Source organism: Stegodyphus dumicola, chromosome 7, assembly GCF_044657685.1.
Source record: "Stegodyphus dumicola isolate Sdum_Otavi_A_Nest chromosome 7, ASM4465768v1".
NCBI lineage: Eukaryota > Metazoa > Arthropoda > Arachnida > Araneae > Eresidae > Stegodyphus > Stegodyphus dumicola.
The window spans coordinates 3,946,783-3,973,332 of record NC_140774.1 but is presented as its reverse complement, the minus strand read 5'-3'; the positions used below and the strand labels follow the sequence as shown (position 1 = coordinate 3,973,332).

General features: G+C 32.3%; 1 protein-coding gene across 1 annotated transcript in view; it reads right to left on the bottom strand.

Annotated features, from left to right (window-relative positions):
* Positions 1–583: 583 nt before the first annotated feature.
* Positions 584–26,550, bottom strand: part of ubl (Ubiquitin-like protein 5) — a 35,511-nt gene continuing 9,544 nt past the window's right edge. The window contains exons 2-5 of the mRNA XM_085819830.1: positions 21,275–21,344; positions 12,634–12,717; positions 11,064–11,101; positions 584–799 (exon numbers count right to left, since the gene is read on the bottom strand). Of these exons, the coding sequence (XP_085675956.1) occupies positions 756–799; positions 11,064–11,101; positions 12,634–12,717; positions 21,275–21,330 (222 nt within the window). The 5' untranslated portion in view covers positions 21,331–21,344 and the 3' untranslated portion in view covers positions 584–755. The remainder of the gene's footprint in view (positions 800–11,063; positions 11,102–12,633; positions 12,718–21,274; positions 21,345–26,550) is intronic.

Below are 26,550 nucleotides of genomic sequence, written 5' to 3'. Positions count from 1 at the left end.
TTCCATTACTGGTTAAATAATTGGTCTTGTGACAATATTTTCAGAATTTTTACGTTTTGATCTCACAGAATAAATAAATCAAATTACAAGCAGCTTGGGTCAACATATGCAAATGGTCAGTTGATATGATGTCGAAAGATTTCAAAAAATGTGTGACTGTTATGTTTTTATACTCAAATAAACCTTTCAAAAGTGTTAGACAGCCAAAATTTCCAACCTTCTTCTGCCTTCTATTTTTTCAATGCTACTCAAGATCTCTTCAGTTCCCACCAGTGAGCAACAGCAATCATGTTTGTAAAATTAAGCTTTGTAGTCTCAAGTACACTGCTCATCAAATTATTTAATTTTCTTGTATTATAAGTCTAGATATAATTAATTGCCTTAAACTGTTCTAATCTTGCTTAATTTCTACAATATATTTATCTTAATTTTTATTTGGTTTATTATTAATTCCTCACTTTATTTACAATATTTTTATCATCAGCCATTTAAAAAAATCCTATAATTATTTTGCATCTAAAAAGAAATGAACTGTCTACTGTCACATAATTTCTAACATCAAAGACAAATACAAAAATTTCAATTTGCATTTTACAAGAATAAAAAATTTATTAACAGACATACATTTACATAAAATGAATGTACAGATTTTGGAACACATGAGTTTCTATGTAATAAACAGAAGAAATGATTAAATATGGGATCCTTTTGCATCAAATCTTGCCTGCTTTTCCATAAAAATCATCTTCAAAATTTCATTGATAATACAGCTCCAAATTCATGCCATCATGTATTTCATCTTCAAATGAGTTAAAGGAATTATAAATAAATATACGTTTGACTATATTTTGACATACTTTTAGATGTCTCAGACACAAGACATTAATCAAATATAATGATGTTAGAAGTTCAGTTTTAAGAAATTTATAGAATTTAATTGCATTTAAACATTAACCAAATATAGAATGTTTGAAAAAAGAGGATAATTTCATTCACTCATTTCTTACAATAGAAAAATATTCTACAGCAGAGGGAAAATATGAAAGCTTGCTGACCAAATATTCTACATGTGCATCTCGCATAAGTTAACATACTTCAAAGTAACACAGTTTCATGCCAACATGTTATATACTGGGCAATATAGTATATACAGACACTGAGTTCATCAGAAAACTCATGCAGTTAACAATTTAAAATGATTAACGACTTAAATTTGAACACAAGAAGTACCTCCGACATTGCTGCATGAGCTCTTAAAAGGTAATATTGCAAGCCAAGCTTGTCACAGCATTTCTCAGGTATACAGAAAGGATACAGTTGATGATAGCAAAGTTACTAGTAGTTTCATCCAGAGTAGAAACAGAATGTGTGCCGATTAAAAATATTCTGGATATCTATCCCTGGTTTCTGATGAAGATTTGAAGTGAATAAAATATGAATTACATACTACAGAAGAGATGCCTTTATAGAGAATTTTCAAAGAGAAACTGGTTTATATTTATGCTACACACTGAGAAAACCACAAAAACCAACTATGCAGCAAGCCCACTTCATCTTGATTCAAGCCCTGGTCAAACTCTTAGTATTCAGCAGTTATAACCATTTATGCACTAGTGGGGCAAGAGAACAGAATTTTAGACTTACATTAATGAGAGTTCCAGTACCTATGGTTTCTAATTAGAGAAGTAAAAACTTTTTTGTAGAATTATAATGGATCATGAGAAACAAATATACCGTAATGTTAAGCATTGAGGGGCAGTGTATTTTGCTGCAGAATTATGCCATCAACTTTAAAAGAAGGACTGTATTCCTATAAAATATTAAGTACTTGGTGAGATGTCAAAGGAATAATCAACAAAGATGTCACCAAAAAATCTAGGCTGATCTCTATTATCTACAGCTGGACAGCCTGACAACAGAATTAACATTTAAGCAGCTAATACTCACTAGCTGGATAGGCATTATCTTTCAACATGATTATGCCAGGTCATATGCTCATTTAATCACAAAGCAAAAATTACTGGATTTTGTCTGACAAATGTTAACTCACCTATGGTATTCCCCCAAACATTGCGCCTACAAATTACAATTTAATTTGATCCTGCAGAACACCTTTACTCTAAATCTTCGATGTTCTGCAGCATCAAAACCTTTTTTACCGTTGTGGCATAAACTTGCTGCTAGTCAGATGGCTAGAGGTCGTATGTAATGCTAACAATTAAATAAAATCGTAAATATTTTATTTTTTCTGTTTTGTGCTTTTCTTTTTTAGCTACAAAATAAGCAGAACTTTTGTATCGTCTAATATTATCAGTATGGATGGTTGAAAATATATCTCTGATAGTATAATATCTTGAATGGTATTCCACAGCAATATGTCTCAAGAACCAGACTGGCCTGGGATACTGGTGGCACAACACTATATTTTTATTAACTTTGTTTGACAAAACAAAAAGGAACAGTTACGTTCAAATAGCCCATTGAATAGAGAAACTTTTGTCTTTTCCTAATCAGGTGGCATAGCACATATTTTTTATTGCATAAAATAATCGGTACCTTTGGCCCCATTACTTAAGCAATACTAAGAGGTACATTTTGTTGATGGACTGCATCAAAATGGTTACCCAGAACTCCATAACAAAATATCTAATAGTCCTAAGCCTTATAATCTACCCATCATGAGAACAGCTCCTGGCAAGGTTGCTGTTTAGGTGCAGACCATTAATAACATGGCTATTACACCAAGAACCATAAAAATAAAAAAACTACCAAAATAATTCTGCAAGCTGCAAAGCTTGTTCTATTTTGAAACACACTAAACACAGTATTTCAAAATACATTTTAAACGAACAAAATATATTGATAAGCATGAATTACAGAGCTTTTTCACCATCATAAATAAAGGCAAAATAGACAGTAAAATTATAATTTTAACATAATAAAAATATGATAAAAGGATCCATGAAAAAATAATACAATTTTTATGAAGGGGAAAAATTACTAATAATCTCTTCTTACTTGACTTACATCCTCAATTTTCAGTTAAGTGAACTTTTTAAATAATTTAATTTTCTTAAAGTATTCCTTGATCTAATGTATTCTTCTATGGAGAAATCAAACTTATGCGAGGGTCACTCTGAAATTTTTTAGATACAGTTAAATGGCACAAGTTAAATTTACTAAATTTTAGGAGTATTCAACGTAATTTTCTCCAATATTAATGCATTTTTGTTGGCAAATTTTCCACAGATTAAATGGTTCAAGTCAAGAATTTCTTGGAATAGACGAATATAAGCTTTTGTAGCCTTATCAATCTCAGCTTTGGAATGAAAACAACGACCACATAAATTTATTTTAAATTAAAAAAAAAAATAAAAAAGCCAAATATCAGAAGGGATCTGTATTTTTAATGAGTTTTGTTCAAGAAACTGAACTGTCAATTTGGTGACTGAGAAGATGCATTATCATGGCACACATCATGTGTCACAAGTCCCTTAACTTTCATTTGCTAAAGAATTTCCAGAAGGCACACATTTGGTGGTGAACTAATTAGCTGTAACTGTTTTCTGTCTCTTGAATATGATGGTTTTTACCAAATCCTGCACTTCAGAAAATGGTATGCATTACTTTTTCATTAAACATTGTTTTATCATCATTTTTGATCAAGTCTTCTTCAAAGACCTTTCAGCTGCATTCACACTGGTCCGTTGGGGAGACAAGCATCAAAGCTTAAAAAAAAAAAAAAAAAAAGGCTTTCCGTGTACGTTCACACGAGCCCGGCAACTTTCGCTTTAAAAGTTGTCATATGCTCGCACTAGACTGCGCTTCATATCGGAAACTTTGAGAAAAACGTGAAATTGTGTGGTATTTTGACTTTTTACGATTACATTTTTTTAATTAAAATGGATTTTATTTCTGCTCGATTAAAACTTATTTTACTTGCTTTGTGTAAGAGAAGCAGAATGCAGTGGTTTATATAATATGTGAGAGTTGACTGCAGTAAGGAGATGCAAATAATTTAATTAAAGAATTGCACATGAACGAAATGAAATTTCTTTTAAGTACTTTCGCATGACACCTCATCAATTCAATGAATTTATAGCACTCACTGAACTATTTATTCAAAAGCAGAACACTAATTTTTGTCAGAATATCCCAGAAAAGAATCGTTTGGACTATAGGAATAAGGATATCTCAGAAAAGGATTGTTGTATATACCAAACGCTGTATATATCTACTTTAATTTATTTATGAATTTTGTTGAATGATAATTAAAAAAATCCTAAATGCATGATTCTATTTTGGAGAGTAAATTTTTCATGTGGTAGAATACCATAAATATTTTTGCATGATGCATGAACTTCCTTTAAATGCCTCATTAAATAAACTTCCCTTAATTGGTTTAAATAATACAATAAAAAAGTATATTTTGTTTAAATATATGCAGGCTTTACAGCATTACTAAATTACATATCACACTTACAAAAAAGCAGTTATTTTTAAGTTATTAAACAACATCAATTAAAAAAAATGTTTTAGTTCCTGCTTTATGTACATATTTTTTACCTTAAATGTAACAGTAATTACCTCAATTACTCATTCATATATTAATGAACAGCCACTATCTAAAGGTTTATTTTATAAGGTCACTTTTATCTAAAACTCGTTGAAGTAACTGCATTTTATATAATACTTCTTTTTGTGTATTAAAAATTGAATTCCACAATTAGCAAATTTGCTAAATCTCATGCTAAAGTTTTTTAAATTAAAAATTATCACCAAGATTAAAACTGTCAAAAAGTGTCATGCATGTTAAGAAAAACAAACAAAAAGCCATTAAAATGCATAGAAGTATTTCATGAAATCAGTTACATACTAGCAAGTTTCTTTTCTGTATAAATAACAGTTTTCTTAATTTTTTTAAACAAATGGTTTACTCGTCATCACTCATTTAAAATTCAGAACTCACTAATTTTTTTAATTAGATGAAACAGCAACTTTATACTAATACCAGTATCGCTTTTGCTACTCTCATGTAAGCTGAAATAGAATCAGATCATAGCAGTCAGATCTTATTAATTATACCAAAGGCTCATTGTCAAAAGAAGGATAATGCACACAATGACGAGTGAAAATTAGGTTTGTTTGAATGATGAATGAAATGAAAAATAAGTGCAAGTTTCTTGTGTCACCCCCCCCCCCCGAAAAAGGGTCGTGGCAGATTAAATAAAAAAAAGTATAATCGTTTTATCATCAAAGGTAGGAAAAAGCAAGGCTCAAACCCCCAATACAAGCCCCTAGTTAAAGCTGAATTTGTTACTCGTGTTAACCTCTGCGCTAAGGTACCTTGCAGGTAAGCACCGTTTTCACACTTCATGCTCAGGAAACTGAACAAGCATCTGGTCTACTCTGAAACTAGCCATAATATTTTCTGTAAATATATTTTTAAAAATACCAATTCCATTACAAAACCCCTCTAGTGACGCTTGAATGCAAAAACTTTGACTCAAGAAGCCAACGTTTTATCCACTAGGCAACAAGATCAACGTTAAACTAATGTAGATATATTTTAAGAAAAATTCAGAATCTGGGATTTCCAAATCCATCACCATTTTCTCATACAATTACAGAATAATCTCGCTTCCGATTATTCTGTAAAAATTATCAACCATATATCATTTGTGGTTGATTCTTAAGGTTTATTACAACTAATAATCTTGAGAATTTTCCTTTAAATAATTTATAAAGCTATTTATTCTATTAGCATATGCCTTTTTTTTTTTATTTAATCTGAAATTTTTATTAAGATTAGTCCACTTGACTTCCCCCCCCCCCCCCATCAAGAAGAATTTTTGAAAGTGCAATCAATTAAAAACCATGGCATAAACTGGACGTTTTAAACAAGTTACTGAAACTGACGAGTCAAGCATCAAAAAGTTGAAGTTGAGTCAACTTACTGCCGGCCATCCGGCAAATGCCGCCTCTGAACTTGCTTCTAATTGGTTAACGCGTGATCGCGTTGGTGTGAACGCAGCTTTACTTTTTTGGCATGTTGGAACACCAAAAAACTGGAAACAAGAGATTTTTAGGAATAATGTGGTATGTACCATCATTAAGTAATTAAGCTCCATGTCTTAGTGGTCTATTAATAATATGGGGGGAATCAATAAAAAAACTAATTTTTTTCATATGCAGTTCTTCACGTATAGCTTCAGATTACATGTTAAGTTTCTTCTGCATCATTTGCTAAGTACGATTATTGCTGATTATCATTTTACGTACGGCAGATAGATTTTTTGGGATTACAGCTGACAAAGGTCATTTTGTGTGTTCTTCATCCAGGAAAGAATTTCAACCTCTAAGAAATTCTGTAAATCATCTGAATACAGTGGCATGAAATGGAGCTTCATTTCATATGAACAAATGTAACTTCATTTCATATGTAAATTTATTATACAATAGTTAAATTGCTATTACTATCACAAATTATTGAGTGCAGTGCATCACAAAATATGTGTTGGCTACAATCAATATTCATTTCCGTCCAAATGAAACTAATTTAGATTTCCCAAGAACACAGTGCAATATTAAAATAATAATAATAATAATAATAATTGAAGTATTTAGGAGCATGTCACATGTCAAAAAGTCAACTCCCTCTCTTTTTACTTCCTTGTACGAAGTAAAGGAAGTATTGCAACATGAACATTTTCGGATATCATATTTCAAGGAAAATATCCATTTTGACTGCAATCGAATGCAATTTAACGATGCTTTTGCATGACATCTGTACATAAGGACAGAATAAACGACTATTTCCCCCAAAGCAAGTTGCAAAAAAGATTTAAAATGGATTCAGTAGAGATTTTTTCGTGACGTCCGTATGTATGCGCGTACATAGCATAACTCAAAAACGAGTAGCTCCAGAACATTAAAATTTTGTGTATAGGACTGCTACAACTTGTATCAACCACACCGAAAGTATATAAATAAATGTATATATATATACACACACACTCTGTTAATCAGCTCCGTGAGCTTAGTTTTTTTTTTTTTTTAATTCTTATATATTGGTAAATTGTGCATGTTTTGCTTTGAAAATGATTGAATTATGTTATTTTACCTTCCAGTTAAAGTTTTTACGCCTTTAGTTAACCCTTTCGCGCCTAACAGGACACATACGTCCCAAGCAAATTTCAAAAAATACTCTTGGGATAGAAACGCTTCTCTGTCTAATGGGAGACTTTCCCACCAGTCCTGCCAATATTTTTGAAGGTATTTTCATTCACAGAACATAGATGGCACTACCGTACATAATGCAATTCCGGCATTTTTGAAGTGTTGTAGCAGCTCATTCCATACTCTACGAACGTAAATAGTTTAGTTTTGGAAAATACCGCCTATTTTCGATTAAATTTTGATTTATCCATAAATCTAAGGCCAGATAAGTTACTCACTAAGCGGATTACCTCTAATAAACTGGTAAGTGGCAAAGTTTTACTTCCGTTTTTATTATCGGGACATATGCGTCTCTCTCGTCTTGGATAGTGGGAACACATTGTCCCAACAGTCTTATGTGATCATTTCTCTAGATTATATTTTTCGGTTACTTTTGAAATAGATGCTTATTATTTTTAATTTAGGCACATATTAATTCAATCTAAAATGACTTGACGCCAGGGACTTACTAATGAAGAAATAAAAAAAAAATTTAGAAGAGTCAAATGACCAAGATATTGATTTGGATGATGAAATAAATGATCCCGATTGTCAAGATCCAACACACAAATTTGCAGTACTCATCGATCATGATACCATTCCCAAAAATACAAAGAACAGCGATGCTTTGAGTGATACTGATACGGCATCACTTTCATCAGTTGATGAGATACCATCAGGCTGCAAACCAATCTTATGGTTTCATGCAGATTCAACTTTCCAACCTCGAATGACAATTCCAGCAGAGTCATCGCCTAGTTTGTTATTCAAATTAAATCGTTCAGCTACCGAATTGGACGTGTTCCTCAAGATATTTCCAAAAAGTCTTATGATTTGGATCTTTCAATGCACAAACCGACGACTCGAAAAGTTAGGACAAAAAATTCACCCTACAGACCCCTCTGAAATTATGCTTGTCCTTGGATGCATGCTTGTCATGTCTTACAATAGGGTGCCAAAATTCTCTCATTATTGGTCATCTAATCCTTCTTTGGGAAACGTAGCAATAAAAAATGCTATTTCAAGAGACAGATGTAAAACGTTGCCGTCGAAACTATATTTTGCTGCACCAGAAAAGCCAGAAAATGCAAGTAAAACATATTATATTCACAAGGTTGTTTCGTGCCTGAAACAAACCTTCAAACAGTGCCGAAGCGAAAGCTCACATCAAGCTATTGATGAATCAATGGCGAAATTTAAGGGACGTTCATCCCTCAAACAATATATGCCGATGAAACCTGTGAAAAGAGAGATAAAGATTTGGCAGCGATGTGATTCAAAAACAGGATATGTATATGACATGAACATTCATTCCGGAAAAGAAACGGGTGAAGTTCAAGGTACACTCGAGGAACGGGTAGTATCAAAGCTAACAGAGACAATCCGAGGTAAAGACGTGATGCTTGCCTTTGACCGAATTTTTACAAGTGTGCACCTGATGGAAACCCTGAAATTTCCTGCTGTTGTTACATGCATCAAGACACGCAAAGATGTTCCTAATTTTGCAACAAAACTAAGCAAAAGGGGTGAGGCTTAGTTTCTCGTAACTAAAAATGGAACATTGTGTGCGAGGTGGCTTGATTCAAAGGAAGTGATGATGCTAAGTAATTGTTGTGAAGCTAAATACACAAAAGTAAATCGCACCATGAAAGATGGAAGCAAAGAAGAATTTGAGTGCCCTGTGGCAATCGAATTCTACAACAAAATCATGGGAGGTGTAGACCTTGCAGATCAAATGGTAAACGTCTATGAATTAGATCGAAAATCTTGCAAGTGGTGAAAAATTATTTTTTCGCCTATTGATGAGCGCAGTGGTCAACTCATGGATTGCGTACTGCGAACTCAAACATCGAAAAAACCCACTTCTTGATTTCATTGTACCTCTTGCAGAAGCCTTGATGGCGTCCAGAAAGCTCAATGCACAGTATCAACGCTGTAGAGGAAATGGACGCCCATCCAAAACATAATGAAGCTTACTCAATGTTGGTGACCATCTGCCAGTAACAACAAAAACACGACGGTGGTGCCGTAAATGTGCACAACAAAAGAAGGAATCGCGCACTAAAATAATGTGCACGATGTGTAATGTCGCATTGTGCATTGATTGTTTCAAACCATACCATTCGCAATTAAATTTTTATGACTAGAAAATCATTGGTTTTCTTTACAAAATTACTCATTTAAGACTACTGGGACACATATGTCCCAGGGGTCAGTACTGATAGAACATATATGTCCCAATCCTAAATCAGTGTTCAAAATTTTTCTAAAAATATAACATCTTAATTTTTAGCATTCTAGAGTGCCCTACTCATAGTTTATGTTATCAAAATTGTTCTGTTGTAAAAAAAAAAAAAAAAAAAAAAAAAACTCGTTGCGAAAGGGTTAATCTACATGCATCTGTTGTAGAGCTATCAACAATTCTACAGTTAAGTTATAAGAGTTGTTCAAGCACAGCTATGGCTTTTTTTTTTTTTTTTTTTTTTTTTTTAACCATAGCTGCCATATGCGTTTACATTTTAAATTTAGCAGAACAGTGAATTCAGTTTCTGTACCTTCAGTGTCTTTTTTCTGGAGTGGGACCAAAAGTAAACTTTCAGTTTTCCACATTGAAAAATCTGCCTTCTTGCGCATTGGCTGAATAGGTTGCTTCGTGCAGAAACTTTAATCTTAATAGTAAAAATTGTTTTTTTTTTAATTGTTTTAACTGTAATTGGTGTTTCATATTTCTGAATTTTTAATTTTTTTAGTAAGATATTTTAAGGTTTTATGTATTTTTGCCTTGTTGTGAAATGAGAACTGAATTAATTGAATAAGATATATAACTGTAATGAAATTCGAGGAAATAACTTTAAATGAAATGCAAAGAAGAGTGCGTATAATTTAATATTCAAATACAAGGAAGTCATGTACAGTACACATTTTTTATTTTTATTTTATTTTATTTTTCCCCTTTTATTTATTTAAAATTTTTAAAAGACAGTTTTTAGCTGATAATCATAGAGAAAATTCTCCTCTTTTACACTACTACAAACCAAATTTCTTTTTTTGAAACTTTTTTTTTTTTTTTTAAATTTTAGTTGTTGAAAACAGCTTTTGTATTTAACTTGCTACAATATATTATATACTTCTGAGTTCCACAAATCTAAGTTCACATCTCTAATATTTTTACAAAATTCCACAAAACCATGAAAAAAAGCTTCCTTCTTTAATAGTTTTAACCCCTCCAGAAACATGACTTCAGATTAAATCATACCAGTTCTCTTAATTAATCAAAAAGAAAGGACATATCCTGACACAAAAAAACACATACAAAAAAAAAAAAAAAAACTCGCTATCCTTTCAAGACCTAAATTAGTCTTGCATTTAAAAACTTCATCCTTTTCATTTTGAGAATTTCATGACTTTTTACAATATTTAAAATAGAAGATGTACTATTTAAATAAAGGAAACCAAAATAAAAATACAGATTATTAAAATCATAGAATTGTACAGATTGACAAAAGATGTTCTTTAACATACAAGACTGCTGTGTTTGATGGAACTGCAAAGTGATACGAGATAATCCTAACTTCGGTGTTTCCAGAATGATCTTGAACTAGAACACAAACACTAGCATAAAAAAATTTTGATAACAACTATCCCTCAAGAAAATTGGCAAAAGAAAGTCACCGAGAATTAATACACCTGTGCATAACAATTCTATTAAAAAAAAATTAACTTATGTATGACACATGCTTTCTACATTGTAGTTCCACAGCTACAACTTGTGCTGCCTTTTATTTTATGTATCCTTTATGCTATTTCTTTAAAATAACATATGAAGATAATACATTAAAGGATACAATCTTCAAGTGTAATGTTATCCTTGAAAATTGTGTACCTGGAAATAAAAGAAATTATCACAACATATTGATATCTGTTTCAAAGTAACATTAGAATAATAATATATTTATCTTTGTCTTAAATTAATAATGTACTAATAATTAACAGCACATTTATAGTTGCATACATTAATTAAATTATAAATTTCGGTTAACTTTTAAGGTTGCTATACAGTTCTTAATATCTGCAGTTTTGAACATTTCAAATAAAATAGCTAGGTGATAAAAAATTATACAATTAATTTTTATAGCTCTAAAAAAGAAGATTTGTTAGCTTAAATAAAGACTAATTAGGTAATACAGTCAAAAGTCGTTAATCCGGACTCGTCGGGACTTCGGCGATTCTGGATTATCAATTTTTCTGGATTATAGATCATCAGTTTAAATCTGGTAAGATGGCATGCAGAAATTATAAAATTAAAAAGATGAAACCGTAATTTATGAAATAAAGAACAATCATGATCTAAAAGATTTAAAAAAAAAAAAAAAAAAAAAAGCTTAATATTTATTTGTTTACTTTATTAAACATTTCTTTCAATGTAAGTTGTTTAAGTTGTTTCGTTTTATGTGATAATACTTTCTCTTTAATTCTATAAACAGACATAATTTCTTCTTCAGTTACAAAGTTCCGCTGTTCAAGTACTATAATTGCTGTGTCGAGAATACCGACTAATTTGTCAATCGAAATTTTTTCGTTTTCATTAACCTCTTCACTATCGTAACCGAATTATAAAGACGAGGAATTTGATTTAAATCATATCAAAGACGGAGTACACCGAGATGAAATACTACATTTAGTAAGGAATTATAAGCCAAATAATAAAACATCTGCCCTGAAGATAAGGATAGTGCTGACAGATCAACTTTCAATTCACTGTGCGCTGTGGCATCCCCCCTCCCCCCCGCCGCAGAGCAGCGTAAAATTGATAAACAGGTTTCGGAATAGTTAGAGTAACAAAGGATATGTATGCCTTTATCCATTTTTTTTCAGCAATTCCACTTTTTGTTTAATGGACTTCGAAACATACTTTCGCTTTGTAGATCCTTTACATATTAGTAAATATATATCGGAAATTCTATTTGACATAATCGAAAGTTCAAGCTTAGTTTTATAAAATTGCTCTAACAGTCTGCAAAAAATAATAAGCCGGATCGAATTAGACGATTAAGGAACAATGCAATCTGCAACATTAACTGAATTAGATAATTTTAGCTTAGCTTATACCGTCCGTTATACATTAAACGTGCATGCGTAAACGTATTAGGCGCATGTGCACATGCATCTTCGCACGCGTCAACGCAACGCATGCGCAGAAAGTTTGTAGCTTTGAGTTCCAGATTATGAGTGTCCGAATTAACGACTTTTGACTGAACTAATTCATTTTCATAGATGAATATTTAAAAATAGCACATTGTTTTTTCAACGTAAATAATCATAAACTTATTTACAAATTACATAAAATCAAAATTACATTCAAATGATATATCAGTCATATCATTTCTTTACATTGAGAGAAATTATTATACTTACCACTTCTTCAGAACTATTTTATCCCACCTTGTACCAGTCTGTGCTGAGATCAATTTTTTTAAGTCTCCAATGGTATCATCAGGACTATTTCATAGTTAAGGAAATATTTTGAACTAATTGTAATCAAATACAGATTGTACAAGTTCATGCACAAAATTATCACCGATTTGGATTATTATGATAATGCATTCATTTACATAGGGTGCCAATAAAATTTTAAGACTAAACTTTACAAAATCCAAAGTTGAAAAACATTCTTACATTATAGCCTTGAATGTACAATCTTTGTAAGTCTATACAAATGCTTGGTAAATTCATACAGCTGTTCGCTTCTGACTCATCATTTGGAATACATTCTTTTAGAGAAAAGAAAATAATCTGTAATTATGTAATTATCAAATCTGATGAATAAGCAGGGATAGTTGAGAACTGTGACACTTTTCTTTGCTAGAAACTGTTTCGTGAGAATGAAATTGTGTGATGGCACATTGCCATCAAGGGAATTTAATTTACGGAGCACTTAGACACAAAGTCTTTATCTCCACATCATCATATTATATTAAAATTTTATCATCAAAGGAGCTCATCAAATAGGGTAGAAATTTCGAAAAGCCAAAATAAAAAGCTTCAAAAGAATAATGCCTTCACATGAGAAAAAAAGTAAAACTCAAGATGGATTTTTTTTATTATAAAATTTACATCAAAATATTAAGGACCAGAATCAATTTAGAAAGGATAGTCATCATCATAATTTAAAATAGAAAATAAAACATGGAGTTCCTTGATTCTAGATTTTAAAAAGTGCAAGCAATGCAAATGAAAAGAAATGCTTGCGAGGGTCAATGACTTGGCGTCGCTTAAGCTTCGGGTCTAGGTGGAGGGTGTGGGGGGGACTCATTAACCAGGTCAAATACTGGGGAGTCAGTTGATCAGTTAACTCAGAGGAGAAGCAGTGAGAATTTCATCCACAGTGTTAGCAGTTTTAAAAGGCCAAGAAGAAAGCACCCCTTAAGGAGGTGTGAAAAGAGTAAATAGCTGCCCTTTTAAGAAGGGAGAAAGAAGCAATTATCGGTCAAGTGCTGTCTTATGCATTTGCAGCGGTCAAGTTTCTGCCTTGTAGTTTAAAGCTAAATTAGATGGGTCGTTAAATCTGTCAGAAAAGCAAAATTGTGTAAAAATTGGATTTCTTATAATTTTTCTTGATACTCATGCCCAATGTTTTTTTTTTTTTTTTTTGAGGAAAACAAAAAATTTTATTCCTCAACCCAAAAAACTACTTTAGAGACAATTTCCAGCACTTAGTGCACTTGACAGTACAATGAAATGCCACCATAATCAGCATCAACATTGTCCACAAAACATTCTCTGTGTCTCTGGGCTTTGCCTCCCCTTATTACAACAAATTTACAATAATTACAACAAATTTTATTGTCTGACAGTTATAATTTTTATTATTTAATTATTATATTTGTTATTTATTATTTAAAGCAGAAAGAAAGGTCTTTTGTTTTTCCAAATATTTAACTAACATTTTTTTTTTTTTTTCCAGTAAAGAAGGGCAGGTGCCAACAAAATGAATAAGCGGGCCACAGGTTGGATCACGCTGATATAGTACATAACTTGGTTATATAAGAGAGTTTTGAAATAACACGTTTAAATAAAGAGCAAAATTACACATTACAGACAAATTACACAAATACACATAGAAATTCATGTTGGTTACTTTATGCTGTACTTATAATACACAAAATACAGATAACAGATTTGAGGACACAGTACAGCGTATACTACTTTTGAATAAATAACATTATGCTAAAAGTTCACCGTTGCATAAATTTTGCTGCATTCCGAAAATATACCAAAAATAACTTTGTAATTAAACATTTTCCTAGTCACACTGCAATATATAAAACACTCAATACACTATAAATTTTATAATACATATTACACTGAAACACTGCACTAAATTTGACACCTTACAATGAATTGTAATTGTTCAATTGTAATGAACCGTTTCCAACCCATGCAAATGCCTGCCATTTTACATTAGGATTATAAACAAAGTAAGTTTCATCTCAAGTCACAATTTATTTTAAAAAATCAAAACTAATGCCTACTGTTTGGATCAAATCACAAGTCACAATTTGTTTTAAAGTAGCAGAATTAATTCCTACCGTTTGGATTAAATCACGACATGCAAAATTTCAATTTTCCTGTTTAGTAGTCCATAATGCGAGGCACAACAAGAATTTTTTTTTTTTTTTTTTTTTTTTCCAAAATGTTCCACAGCAAAGCTTTTGAAATTCTCATATACTAGGTGATCAAAAAGTCAGTATAAATTTGAAAACTTAATAAGTCACGGAATAATGTAGATAGAGAGGTAAAAATTGACACACATACTTAGAATAACATGGGGTTTTATTAGAAAAGCAATAATCTGATCAGAAAAGCAATAATTAGCATAACAAATTAAGACAAAGCAAAGATGATGTTCTTTACAGGAAATGCTCAATATGTTTACCATCATTCCTCAACAATAGCTGTAGTCGAGGAATAATGTTGTGAAAAGTACTGTAAAGCATGTCCTGAGTTATGGTGAGGCATTGGCGTCGGATGTTGTCTTTCAGCATCTCTAGAGATGTCGGTCGATCACGATACACTTGCGACTTCAGGTAACCCCACAGCCAATAATCGCACGGACTGAGGTCTGGGGACCTGGGAGGCCAAGCATGACAAAAGTGGCGGCTGAGCACACGATCATCACCAAACGACGCACTCAAGAGATCTTTCAAGCATCTCGCAATATGAGGTGGAGCGCCATCCTGCATAAAAATCTTATGTTCCAGCAGGTGTTTATCAGCCAGCCTGGGGACGATGTGATTCTGTAACATATCGGCGTACCTTTCACCCGTCATGGTAGCAGTTACAAAACCAGACTCACGCATTTCCTCGAAGAAAAATGGCCCGATAACAGTACAAATCCAGGACATTTACCAAATTTATACTGACTTTTTGATCAACCCGTATTTGACCCTGCCCTGTTTATAAATATCTTTGAGCATATCATGAAATTCTTCATACCAAAAAGAAACATTCGATAGTATCAATGCTATTTGCTGTATAAGACATTTCAGATTGCTATTTTTCTCACTTCAGAGCTCAATTTCATTTGAATCATGACAGCAGATGTTCATTGGATACATTCAACATTAACTACATAGAAAATTTGTTACTTTCAGATAACCTGCATCCCTTGATAATTATTCATAAAATAACACACTACGTCGCTAAAATAAGTAACTTGTGATCTTGTCAAAATGTATTTATGTGGCAATCCAAGTATATGCATGCACAAGGATTTCCAACTTTAAATTCGATAGTAATTGATGATTGTTTTTGTTGCACTAAACACATTTTTCTTGTAAGGAACTGTAATCAGATTGTGGAGTTTGCTGGTTGAGGAAAAGCATTGCATTTCTTTAAAAATATGATGTTTTGCCTAATGGTGTAGAACAAAAAAATTTGCACAGTTTTTTTTTTAACTGAAAATAAATTGCTGTATACATGGGTAGAACAACATGGTATGCAGTGCCAAGTTTCTGCAATGCTTTTTTGAGGTAAAACAGATGGTTGTGTACATGGGGAGGAAGTGGGGGAAAAAGATATGTATTTTATTGTGGATGTTTCCTGCATTTTTAATTTTATTAATTGGTAGCTGTTTTATGTAATTCATGATGCTGTCCCATTTATGAAAATGGCTGCTGACTTTCAAGTCTTAGCTTGGCAAAAAATTAGTAATCAACAATTGGTGACTTTTTGGGAGAGGGATGTGGATAATTAGGACATATCAAAAACCCTATCTCTAAACTGGTGACATTTTGAGAAAAGCAAGTTGAGATGTTACAGTAATAAATGCTGCCAATTATCACTCGGCAGGCTTGCTGGAATGCATTAAAATCTTAAATCTTTGTACATGCACTACGTAATGAAAAGAATTGCAATATTCCATGCATAAAAAGATATATCAGGGTTTCAGTAAATAATAATGCACATAAATAATGATTTCATTACTATGAAAAAAAGGGCAACTATCAGAAACCATAATAGTGTGCACAGCAATTCTTGGAATTTCAGAGATTACAGTGTTGTATCGGTTTAATTCTTTCATTCTGGCATATATCAAATGTAATTTTAATAAGCCAAATTAAAAATATTTTATATAAATTTGGTCTATTATAAAATAGTAAAAAGAAAAAAAGAAAAAAAAAAAAAAAAAAACCATTTGCACATATTTCAGAAATTAGCCAGATAGAAATAAAAATTAAAAAAAAAAAAAAAAAAAAAAAGAAAGAAAGAAAGAAAGAAGTAACTGGAAAGCAATTCTGATTCCATCTGAAGATGTTAATGCTAATAGCAAAGGATGTACAATTACAGAAAGAAACAAAATATCAGCAAAGTTCCAATAGACACTTACAGCTACAGTTAGAAATGGGTGGGACACAAAAATTGTAATTACTAACAGTTTAACTATTGGTTGTACAGGTATAATCCTACAACATTAACTGCAATTCTGCCCCAATTTTTAAGATAGAACACTCAAGGTCGAGGGGGATATCTAACGGTTCCCCCCTTTCCACATTAACCCCTCCAGAGCACTTTCAGTTTGTAACATATTGAATTCCTCTTTGCAGCACAGACACTATATGCTTACAAACATCCATGCCTTCTTTGGGATTCGAACTCAGTCCCATCATTATGACAGTCAGCATCACTAACACACTATCTCTGCAGCAGCAGACACTCACAAATATCCAAGTAAAAATTTTTCTCATTATGCAACTCAGATGTGCTTTCTTTCAAACGTTGTTGGTAATTCAATACCATGCATGCCAAGCAATTTATAGTGGTCAAAAACAATAAATATGTGACAATCATTTTAAATTAATAAATTCATACAAACATTTACATTAAAAATTTTAATTCTTTTTAAAAACTTAATAATATTTAAAGCTATACAGTCAAAAGTCTTTAATCCGGACGTCCATAATCCGGAATGATCTATAATCCGGACCTCAAAGATGCAAACTTTCTGCGCATGCACGTAATACCTTTACACATGCGCGTTTAATGTATAACGGATGGTATAAGCTAAGCTAAAATTATCTAATTATCTATTTCAATTAATGTTGCAGATTGTGTTGTTCCTTAATCTTCGAATTCAATCCGGCTTATTATTTTTTGCAGACTGTTAGAGCAATTTTATAAAAGTAAGCTTGAACTCTCGATTATGTCAAATAGAATTTCCGATTCCGGAGCTGCCAAAGGATCTACAAGGCGAAAGCATATTTCAAACAAAAAGTGGAATTGCTGAAAAAAAAAATGGATAAAGGCATGAAGAAAGTGACGGAGAGGTGATTTGTTTCTCTAACCATTCCGAAATCTGTTTATCAATTTTACGCTGCTCTGCGGAAGGAGGGGTGGAAACGTTGCGGTGCGATGAACTGGAAGATGATCTGTCAGCACAATCCTCATTTTCAAGGCAGATGTTTTTATTTTATTCGGCTTATAATTCCTTACTAAATGCAGTGTTTCATCTCGATGTACTCCAATATGATTTAAATCAATTTCCTCGTCATTATAAATATCACGAATACGCATAAAATAGTTTTTTGGTTGCAATTTTGTAATTTCGACTATGCGTAATGTATGCTTTACGCATGCACGCGTTGAAAGAAATGTTTAATAACGTAAACAAATAAATATTAAGTTTTTTTTTTTTTGTTTGTTTGTTGTAAATTTTGATACCCTTTAGATCGCAATTGCTCTTTATTTCATAAATTATGACTTCATATTTTTAATTGTATAATTTTTTCATGCCATCTTACCAGATTTAAACTGATGATCTATAATGCGGAAAAATCGATAATCCGGAATCGCCGAAGATGAGTCCGGACTTCTGACTGCAATAATAAAATTAAGTACTTTCTGATCAATGGGTGCCACTTGGCCCTATGCATAAATATTGGAAAAAAAAAATGAACTATGGCACACCCAAACAATACATATACCTTCATAAAAAGAAAGATCATTTTACTGTTTATATATATATATATATATATATAATCCTTTTAAATTACAGATGTACTGTAATTCATTCCTATTTGCAGGAGTCAATATTTTCATTCAATTTATTCAATAATTTCAGCTCTTCATGGCATTAATAAATAAGATACTTTTCCATTTTGCCGGCGCAGGCGATAAAGTCACCAGTAATGGTACAAGTGATGCTAAACAGAATATCTTCGCTGGTAACCTTTTATGCCTCATTTTCAAAACAAGTCACAGCCATTTCTTATCAGATTAATTGTTACTTTCAATACTGGCATATCATTTTTACCAGACACTTCAATTTTCTGACCTAAGGCCATTCGCAGTAATTGAGTTAATTAGGATGCAATCACACCACTCACCCGAAGGCGAAAATATAGAAAAGCAAAGTCAAGGGTTAAATTCATCAATGCACTAGTGAAGTAAAGCACTGCCATTTTACATAACATCTGACTGAGTAAGCTCTTCATACCAATTGAAATAATTCTTGCATTTTAACTTGTATTCCAAATTAAGATTTAACTTGAAATTAATGTAGAAAATTTCTGAGAGAATAAGATTTTTGTAGCGTAGTTTACATGAGATGAGATCACTTGGGGTCACGTGATATGAACTGGCGAATCAAGATGTTGAACTATGAAAGCATAGTAAATTCTTAATGTCATTTTATAAATTTATTGGCTTTTTACAAAATTTTAAATGATATTAAAATGTTTATGCCTTCAAAATAAAAAATTCTCAAAACTAACATTTGTTAACATTTTTTATGTGTCTACTGTATGCTGTCGCCAATAAAGTCTGCTTGGCAAGATTTGCGGTGGCGAAACGGAAAAGTACCAAACCAAATAACTCTCAGAAAAGAAATATGCAAACCTTCAAACCAGCATCTACACTATAAACCTTTCATTTAATGCCATGAGCTGCAATCCCATTTCATGCCCTACAATCTCATTTTGTTGATTAAGCAATATTAAACTGGTAGTAGTATAATACAGTCAAAAGTCTTTAATCCGGACTCGTTGGGACTTCGGTGATTCCGGAATATTGATTTTTCCGGATTATAGATCATCAGTTTAAATCTGCTAAGATGGCATGCAGAAATTATAAAATTTAAAATATGAAACCGTAATTTCTTAAATAATGAGCAATTATGATCTAAAGGGTATCAAAATTTACAAAAAAAAAAAAAAAAAAAAGCTTAATATTTATTTGTTTACTTTATTAAACATTTCTTTCAACGCGTGCATGCGTAAAGCATACATTATGCATACCGAAATTCGAAAATTGCAACCAGAAAACTATTTGATTTGTATTCGTGATATTTATAATGATGAGGAATTTGATTTAAAAAATATCAAAGACGGAGTACATCGAGATGAAATACTACATTTAGTAACGAATTATAAGCCAAATAAAATAAAAACATCTGCCCTGAAGATAACGATAGTGATCAACTTCCAGTTCATTGCGCGCCGCGACGTCCCCCCGCCCCGTGAAATTGATAAACAGATTTCGGAACGGTTAGATAAACAAAATATATGCCTTTATCCATTTTTTGGAGCAATTCCACTTTTTGTTTGATGGACATCGAAACATACTTTCATTTTGTAGATCCTTTGGGAGCTCCAGCATCGGAAATTCTATTTGACATAATCGAAAGTTCAAGTTTACTTTTATAAAATTGCTCCTACAGTCTGCAAAAAATAATAAGCCGGATCCAATTCGAAGATTAAGGAACAATGCAATTATCAACATTAACTGAAATAGATAATTAGAGCTTATACCGTCCGTTATACATTAAACGCGCACGCGAAAACGTATTCCGTGCTTGTGCACACGCATATGTGTAGTCGTAAAGGTCTTACGCGCATGCATCACCGCGGCGCATGCGCAGAAAGTTTTTAGCTTTGAGATCCGGATTATAGATCATTCTGGATTATGGGTGTCCGAATTAACGACTTTTGACTGTATACCACTTTATAATTCTTCTGATAATCTTCTAGAACAGATGACATCTTTCTCTTAGGAGAAGCTAATTATGATTCTTTGTCTTAAAAAGGAGGGGAGGGACTTTTCAATCAATGCAAAGGTAGCTATGAACCCAAGATGAAAAATTCTGGACTAATAATCATTTTTCCTGTTTATTTGCAATAACCTTGCTACATTAATGACATTAGGTAAAAGAAACAAGGTTATCACATTCAGAGCACAATTAACAATTGATACCTCACTGTACCCTAAGTACTAAAAAATCAAATTCACTAAGCTGATAGAAAATGGGCAATCAGTAAACTCAACCAAAAAAGACTGACAATCATATAGTTAATGTTTGTAATTCAGGTAAATTCAATTGACTTTATGATGCATATAAATAAATCAAATAAGTTTTCAATTCTATTCTTAATCTAAAATTAATCCAATTCTGTGCGTAATTGAATTATAATGAATTAACGTGAATTACTAAACTATCCAAAACATAAAAGAAAAATATTAGTTATTTCTCATTTAAAATTCTTATGGTACAAAAGGATACTTGCATTTGATTCTGACTTTTTTTCCAAGACGATCGTTGCAAGTGACTTCAATCATACTGGAGCTTCAATCTGCAGTTAAAAATCATTACACATATATAATTTTTGTTAAAACGATTCATTAGTTAAGAGTTGCACACATATAACATAATATGAAAATTCATACATAAATAACAAAAAACATAAAACTTTAGTTAGAATATTTTTTCTTGAAATAAAAATATAACAAGACTAACTTTTATGATACAGATAAATCCGCAAACAGAACACGAACAGAAAAAGATCAACTAGATTGTTTGGCTATTCAATCCTCACTAGAATGCAAATTAGTTAAAAATATAAAATATGTTCAAATTTCAAAATTTATGGGAAAGCAACGGATAGTTTAGCTTGATTGTTTATGTACACAGGTTATCATTAATTCAGAAAAAATCACAAAAATGATGATTACTCAAAAAGTTACATGCAGAATTAACGATGCTAACCCACAATATACAACACAACAAGTAAGGTATAAAATAACATGAAAAGAAAAAACTACCAGATAGCTATGGTGTTATTGTATAAAAAGGACAAATTGGATGTGTCAGAATGTATAGGAAAGTACACTCAATATGGAGTATGATCTTCCTTAGACGCATACAACACACACAGTAATGCGCGATGCTGTCAATTATGCAGTCTATCAGTTCCGTAGGGAAGTGGGAGCTATAGCTCTTGTAAAACAGTAACAAGGGTCTGAAGAGGAGGATACCAACCATGTTCAACAGGATTCAAGTCCTGTGATCAAGATGGCCACTCAATGCACTGAATTGTTTGCTGTTGAAGACAATCATCCATGCTAAGAAATTGTCGCCTATCGCCCTGGTATGAGGACACACATAAGCATCAAGGATGTCATCTCCATAGGCCTGAGCATTCATGTTTCTATGTCGAAAAACATTGCGTCTACCCAAAGAGATACCACCCCAAACACAGACACTGCTTCCTCCATATGCATCTCTTTCACAGACGTTTGATGGATGATAACGGTTTCCCAGTTCTCTGAAAATCAAATAATGCCTACTATCGCTTTGGAGGCTAAGCCTGGACTCAACCATAATGAGAATAGCCCTCGATTGATCAGCTGTCCAATGGACATGTTGACATGTCCATCTCAAACATTCCCTTTTATGATATGATATGAGCAGCTCCATACACGATCAGCATGTTGACCAGTTCATTGTTAGAATACACATTCATCCTAGTACGTTAGGAAGCGGATCGCAAATGACAACTTTCAGCAGGATCACTGCTAACCCAACCTTCGGTTCAGCACCATCTACTGCAAGACTGCTAAAAGGAGTGTTCCAGACCGTACAGAATTCCATGCATCACTGATGTCAGGCCTCCCTGATGACTTCTGGCCGTAATTTCAAACACCTAGTGTAATATGATCTTTTACTAAAATGCTTTCTTTCCCATTAATGAGTTGCTGTTTCTGTTCTTTTTCTTTGTTTCTTTGCACTATAACTCACAACTTTGGCATTTGTGACACTGTATTTCTATATGATCCTAAGTCATCTCTGTACCCCCTATATGCCCTGCAAGTTTGTCAGTCTGGTAGCAAATCACCCTGTATATGTGAAAACTGTATATACGTATGTACAAATGCAAAGCTAGATTGATATAGATTTTTAGTAAAAATTTCATCAATTATTAGGACAATCAGACAAAGAAACATCTTCTTCAGCAGCAAACAACATCTCTGCTCCTGAAGAATAAGGACTTATGCCTTCATAAAAAATGAATGAAAATGAAAAATGAGATTTTTCATGAAAGATTTTTGCTCCTGACAGAGCTTAATTTCTAAAATCAGAAGTGCTGGTGCTCTATGGAAGGCCATCAGGAAGAAGGAAAAATTAAATAAATAACTAACATCCTAAACAAAAAATTGAAATCTTTCAGATTTTACATTATGCCCAAAGGGATGTTTCTTTAATGTTTTCTATACAGTCAAAAGTTGTTAATCCGGACTCGTCGGGACTTCGGCAATTCCGGATTATCGATTTTTCCGGATTATAGATCATCAGTTTAAATCTGGTAAGATGGCATGCAGAAATTATAAAATTAAAAATATGAAACTGTAATTTATGAAATAAAGAACAATTATGATCTAAAGGGTATCAAAATTTACAAAAAAAAAAAAAGCTTAATATTTATTTATTTACTTTAGTAAACATTTCTTTCAATGTAAGTTGTTTAAGTTGCTTCGTTTTATGTGATAACACTTTCTCTTTAATTTTATAAACAGACATAATTTCTTCTTCAGTTACGAAGTCCTATAATTGCTGTGTTGAGAATACCAACTAATTTGTCAATCGAAATTTTTTCAAATTCAATCACACACCACAAAAGCCCTTGCAAAACACCCCATGATTCAAAATTTCCCAGAATAATACAAACGATTACATCATAATAGGGTTTCCATAATATCCATCTCCTCAGGTTACCATAAATAATACAACAACTTGGCGATAAATGAAACAACAACTTCGCAATAATACAAGGAGTACCTTAAAGCCAATTCTAACCAAAAAATTACTAATAATTAAAATAATGGGAAAAGTGCAGGATTATCCACTGCTTCGCACGTTTCTCAAAATCGCCAACTTGAAAATAACAAGTCAAAGAAATTGCATAAACTTGGTATCCATGTACACACTGACCTATTTTCAATTTAAAAAAAATCAAAGAATTGCACACTCCCTTGACTTTGTCTATGTACACATCGATATGTGCCAAATAAGTGGCCGATTCTACATCAACTTCAAAATAAAAGTCCAAGAACTGCACAAACTCGGTTTCCATGTACACATCAAACTAATTTCACTTAAAAAAACTTCAGAGAATTGCACAAACTTGGCATTGTGCACTTCATTGTCATCGATACGTGCCATATACAGGGTTGCCACTCAAACAGGAGAATGAAATTCCCCGACTTTTCCAGGTTTTCCAGGTATGTTTCGAGAAAATTCCAGTTTATCCACGTAATGTACGTTGGCTGTGCTAAGAGGTAAATTAATTATGGTATTACTCGTACTGTGTAGCAAATTCACTTAATTATTCGATAAATCCCAGAGGACATTTATTCTTAATTATTCTTGGTACACTTTGTTTGATAATTTTGTTTACATTTCCGCTTAAAAAACTTAATAAAATTTAAGATATATACATTGGATAACAACTGTACATTTTATTTAATTATTACTCATGATCATCCCCAGTTCAACACGAGGCTAATCCGGTTCTTATAAATCACAACACAATGCTAAAAGTTAGGTTAGATACATTGGATAACAACCGTACATTTTATTTAATTATTACTCATGATCATCCCCAGTTCAACACAAGGCTAATCCAGTTCTTATAAATCACAACGCAATGATAAAAGTTAGGTCAGATTTTTAGGTAAATTTAATTTGTGTGAGGTGTATTCTTAAAAGGCACCTTAACACTTTAAAACACAAATATATAGGAGTATGCATAATAGGAGTTGTTTTCTCCACTGAAGATTGAGATTAGAATCTGCCCAATCTGGAATAAAATAAGGCTTTTTTTGCAGACATTCTGCAGCTAAACGAAAGAAAGAAATCTATTTAATGATATTTTTTTACTAAATTGAGGTATTTTATATTTATTTCGCAGCATATATAAGGAAAAAATATATGCATTAAATTTCATGATGTCATCATACTGCTAGAATTAATTTCAGGATTATGCCAGAGAAAATTTCGTGAAATTTGGAAATATTATTTACTAATGATACATAAATTTAGAGGGAAGAAGCAACATTAAATGATATGAATAACATAAAAATAAAGATAATTACTTAAAAATTTAATTAGAATAATCAACGATATTTTAGCGAATATAGTTATATTACATGGTTATCCTAGATGATTGATTACAATTTTTTTATTTTACTGCAAAATGACAAGGTATTTATTAAAAAGAAAAGAAAAGAAAAAAAAAAAAAAAAAAGATTTGCGGTAAAATCCTAGTATATGATACGGCCTACGCATGATTTTGAAAATTGTCGCCAAAGAAACGTTCTTTGACAAAAAAGAAAGCCGCGAAAATCCGTTTTTAAATTATTGCGAAAAATCCAAGAAGAAGCGTTTTATCAAATTACGTTTTTTCTTGGATTTTTCGCAATAATTTTAAAAACGGATTTTCGTAGATTCCCCCCCCTCAAAATAACTAATCCATGAATTAATTTACTTGCGCCAAAAAATATTTCCTTTTCCTTGAGAGTTTAAAGACATTTTAAACGATATTCATTTTATGAACTCTTGATAACGTGACCTTTGAACTTCGACACCGGTTTCGAGCTTTGGCGACAGATATATCGCGCATGCACAGCTGTTTCCCGCTATGATGGAACTGAGCCACGTCTGTTGCAGAGAGGTTTTCCTTCTTTACAATACATATTTTTTTAATTCTAACTTTCATGGTACCGTATACTAGGATTAAACCCATTTTGTTTTATACGAGAACAGGTACTTTCTTTAGTTCATGCACTGCACATGCGATTCTCGAGGTTATTGGAAACCAAAAGTTGCGGGAAACTTGCTTTGCCTTTCTAAAAAGACAATCAAATTGGAGCTGCGAAAATTGGCTCCCAGCTGCCCCCGAATGACACTCACGTGATACACAATTCGCCAAAAAAGTGATCTCTTCCGACGTCGGCGCAAAATCCGCCTTTTTTGCCGGGATCGTTGTATGAAATTCCCCGACTTTTCCAGATTTTGACTAAAACACTTAAATTCCCTGACTTTTCCCTGAATTTTTTGGTCAATTTCTGAATTCCCTGGCTTTTTCCGGTTTTCCAGGTAGCGTGGCAACCCTGCATATAAGTGGGCAATTCTGCACTTTAGCCAAAATAATTTAAATTCAATAAAATATAATGAGATAAGTAAAAATTTAATAAATTATTAAATGCATGATAAATAGTTAAAGAAATAAAATACTGAGCCTCATCTTATTTGGATTTCCGGTTGGACTTTAATTTCATTCAGAAAACTAAGCTACAGCTTAGCCAGTCTCCAGCTGAATTCAAGTTTTAAATATATGTATAATGTACTACTTCAAGGCATGAGAAAAATAAAAAACCGTTCAGGAACGTGCACAAACTCAGTTAATACACAATAATTTAATATGTTCATTATAATGTAGATTTTTTGTGGCAACAGTGATGTTTTTTATATATTACTTTGAGCGTGATAACGCATGGAAT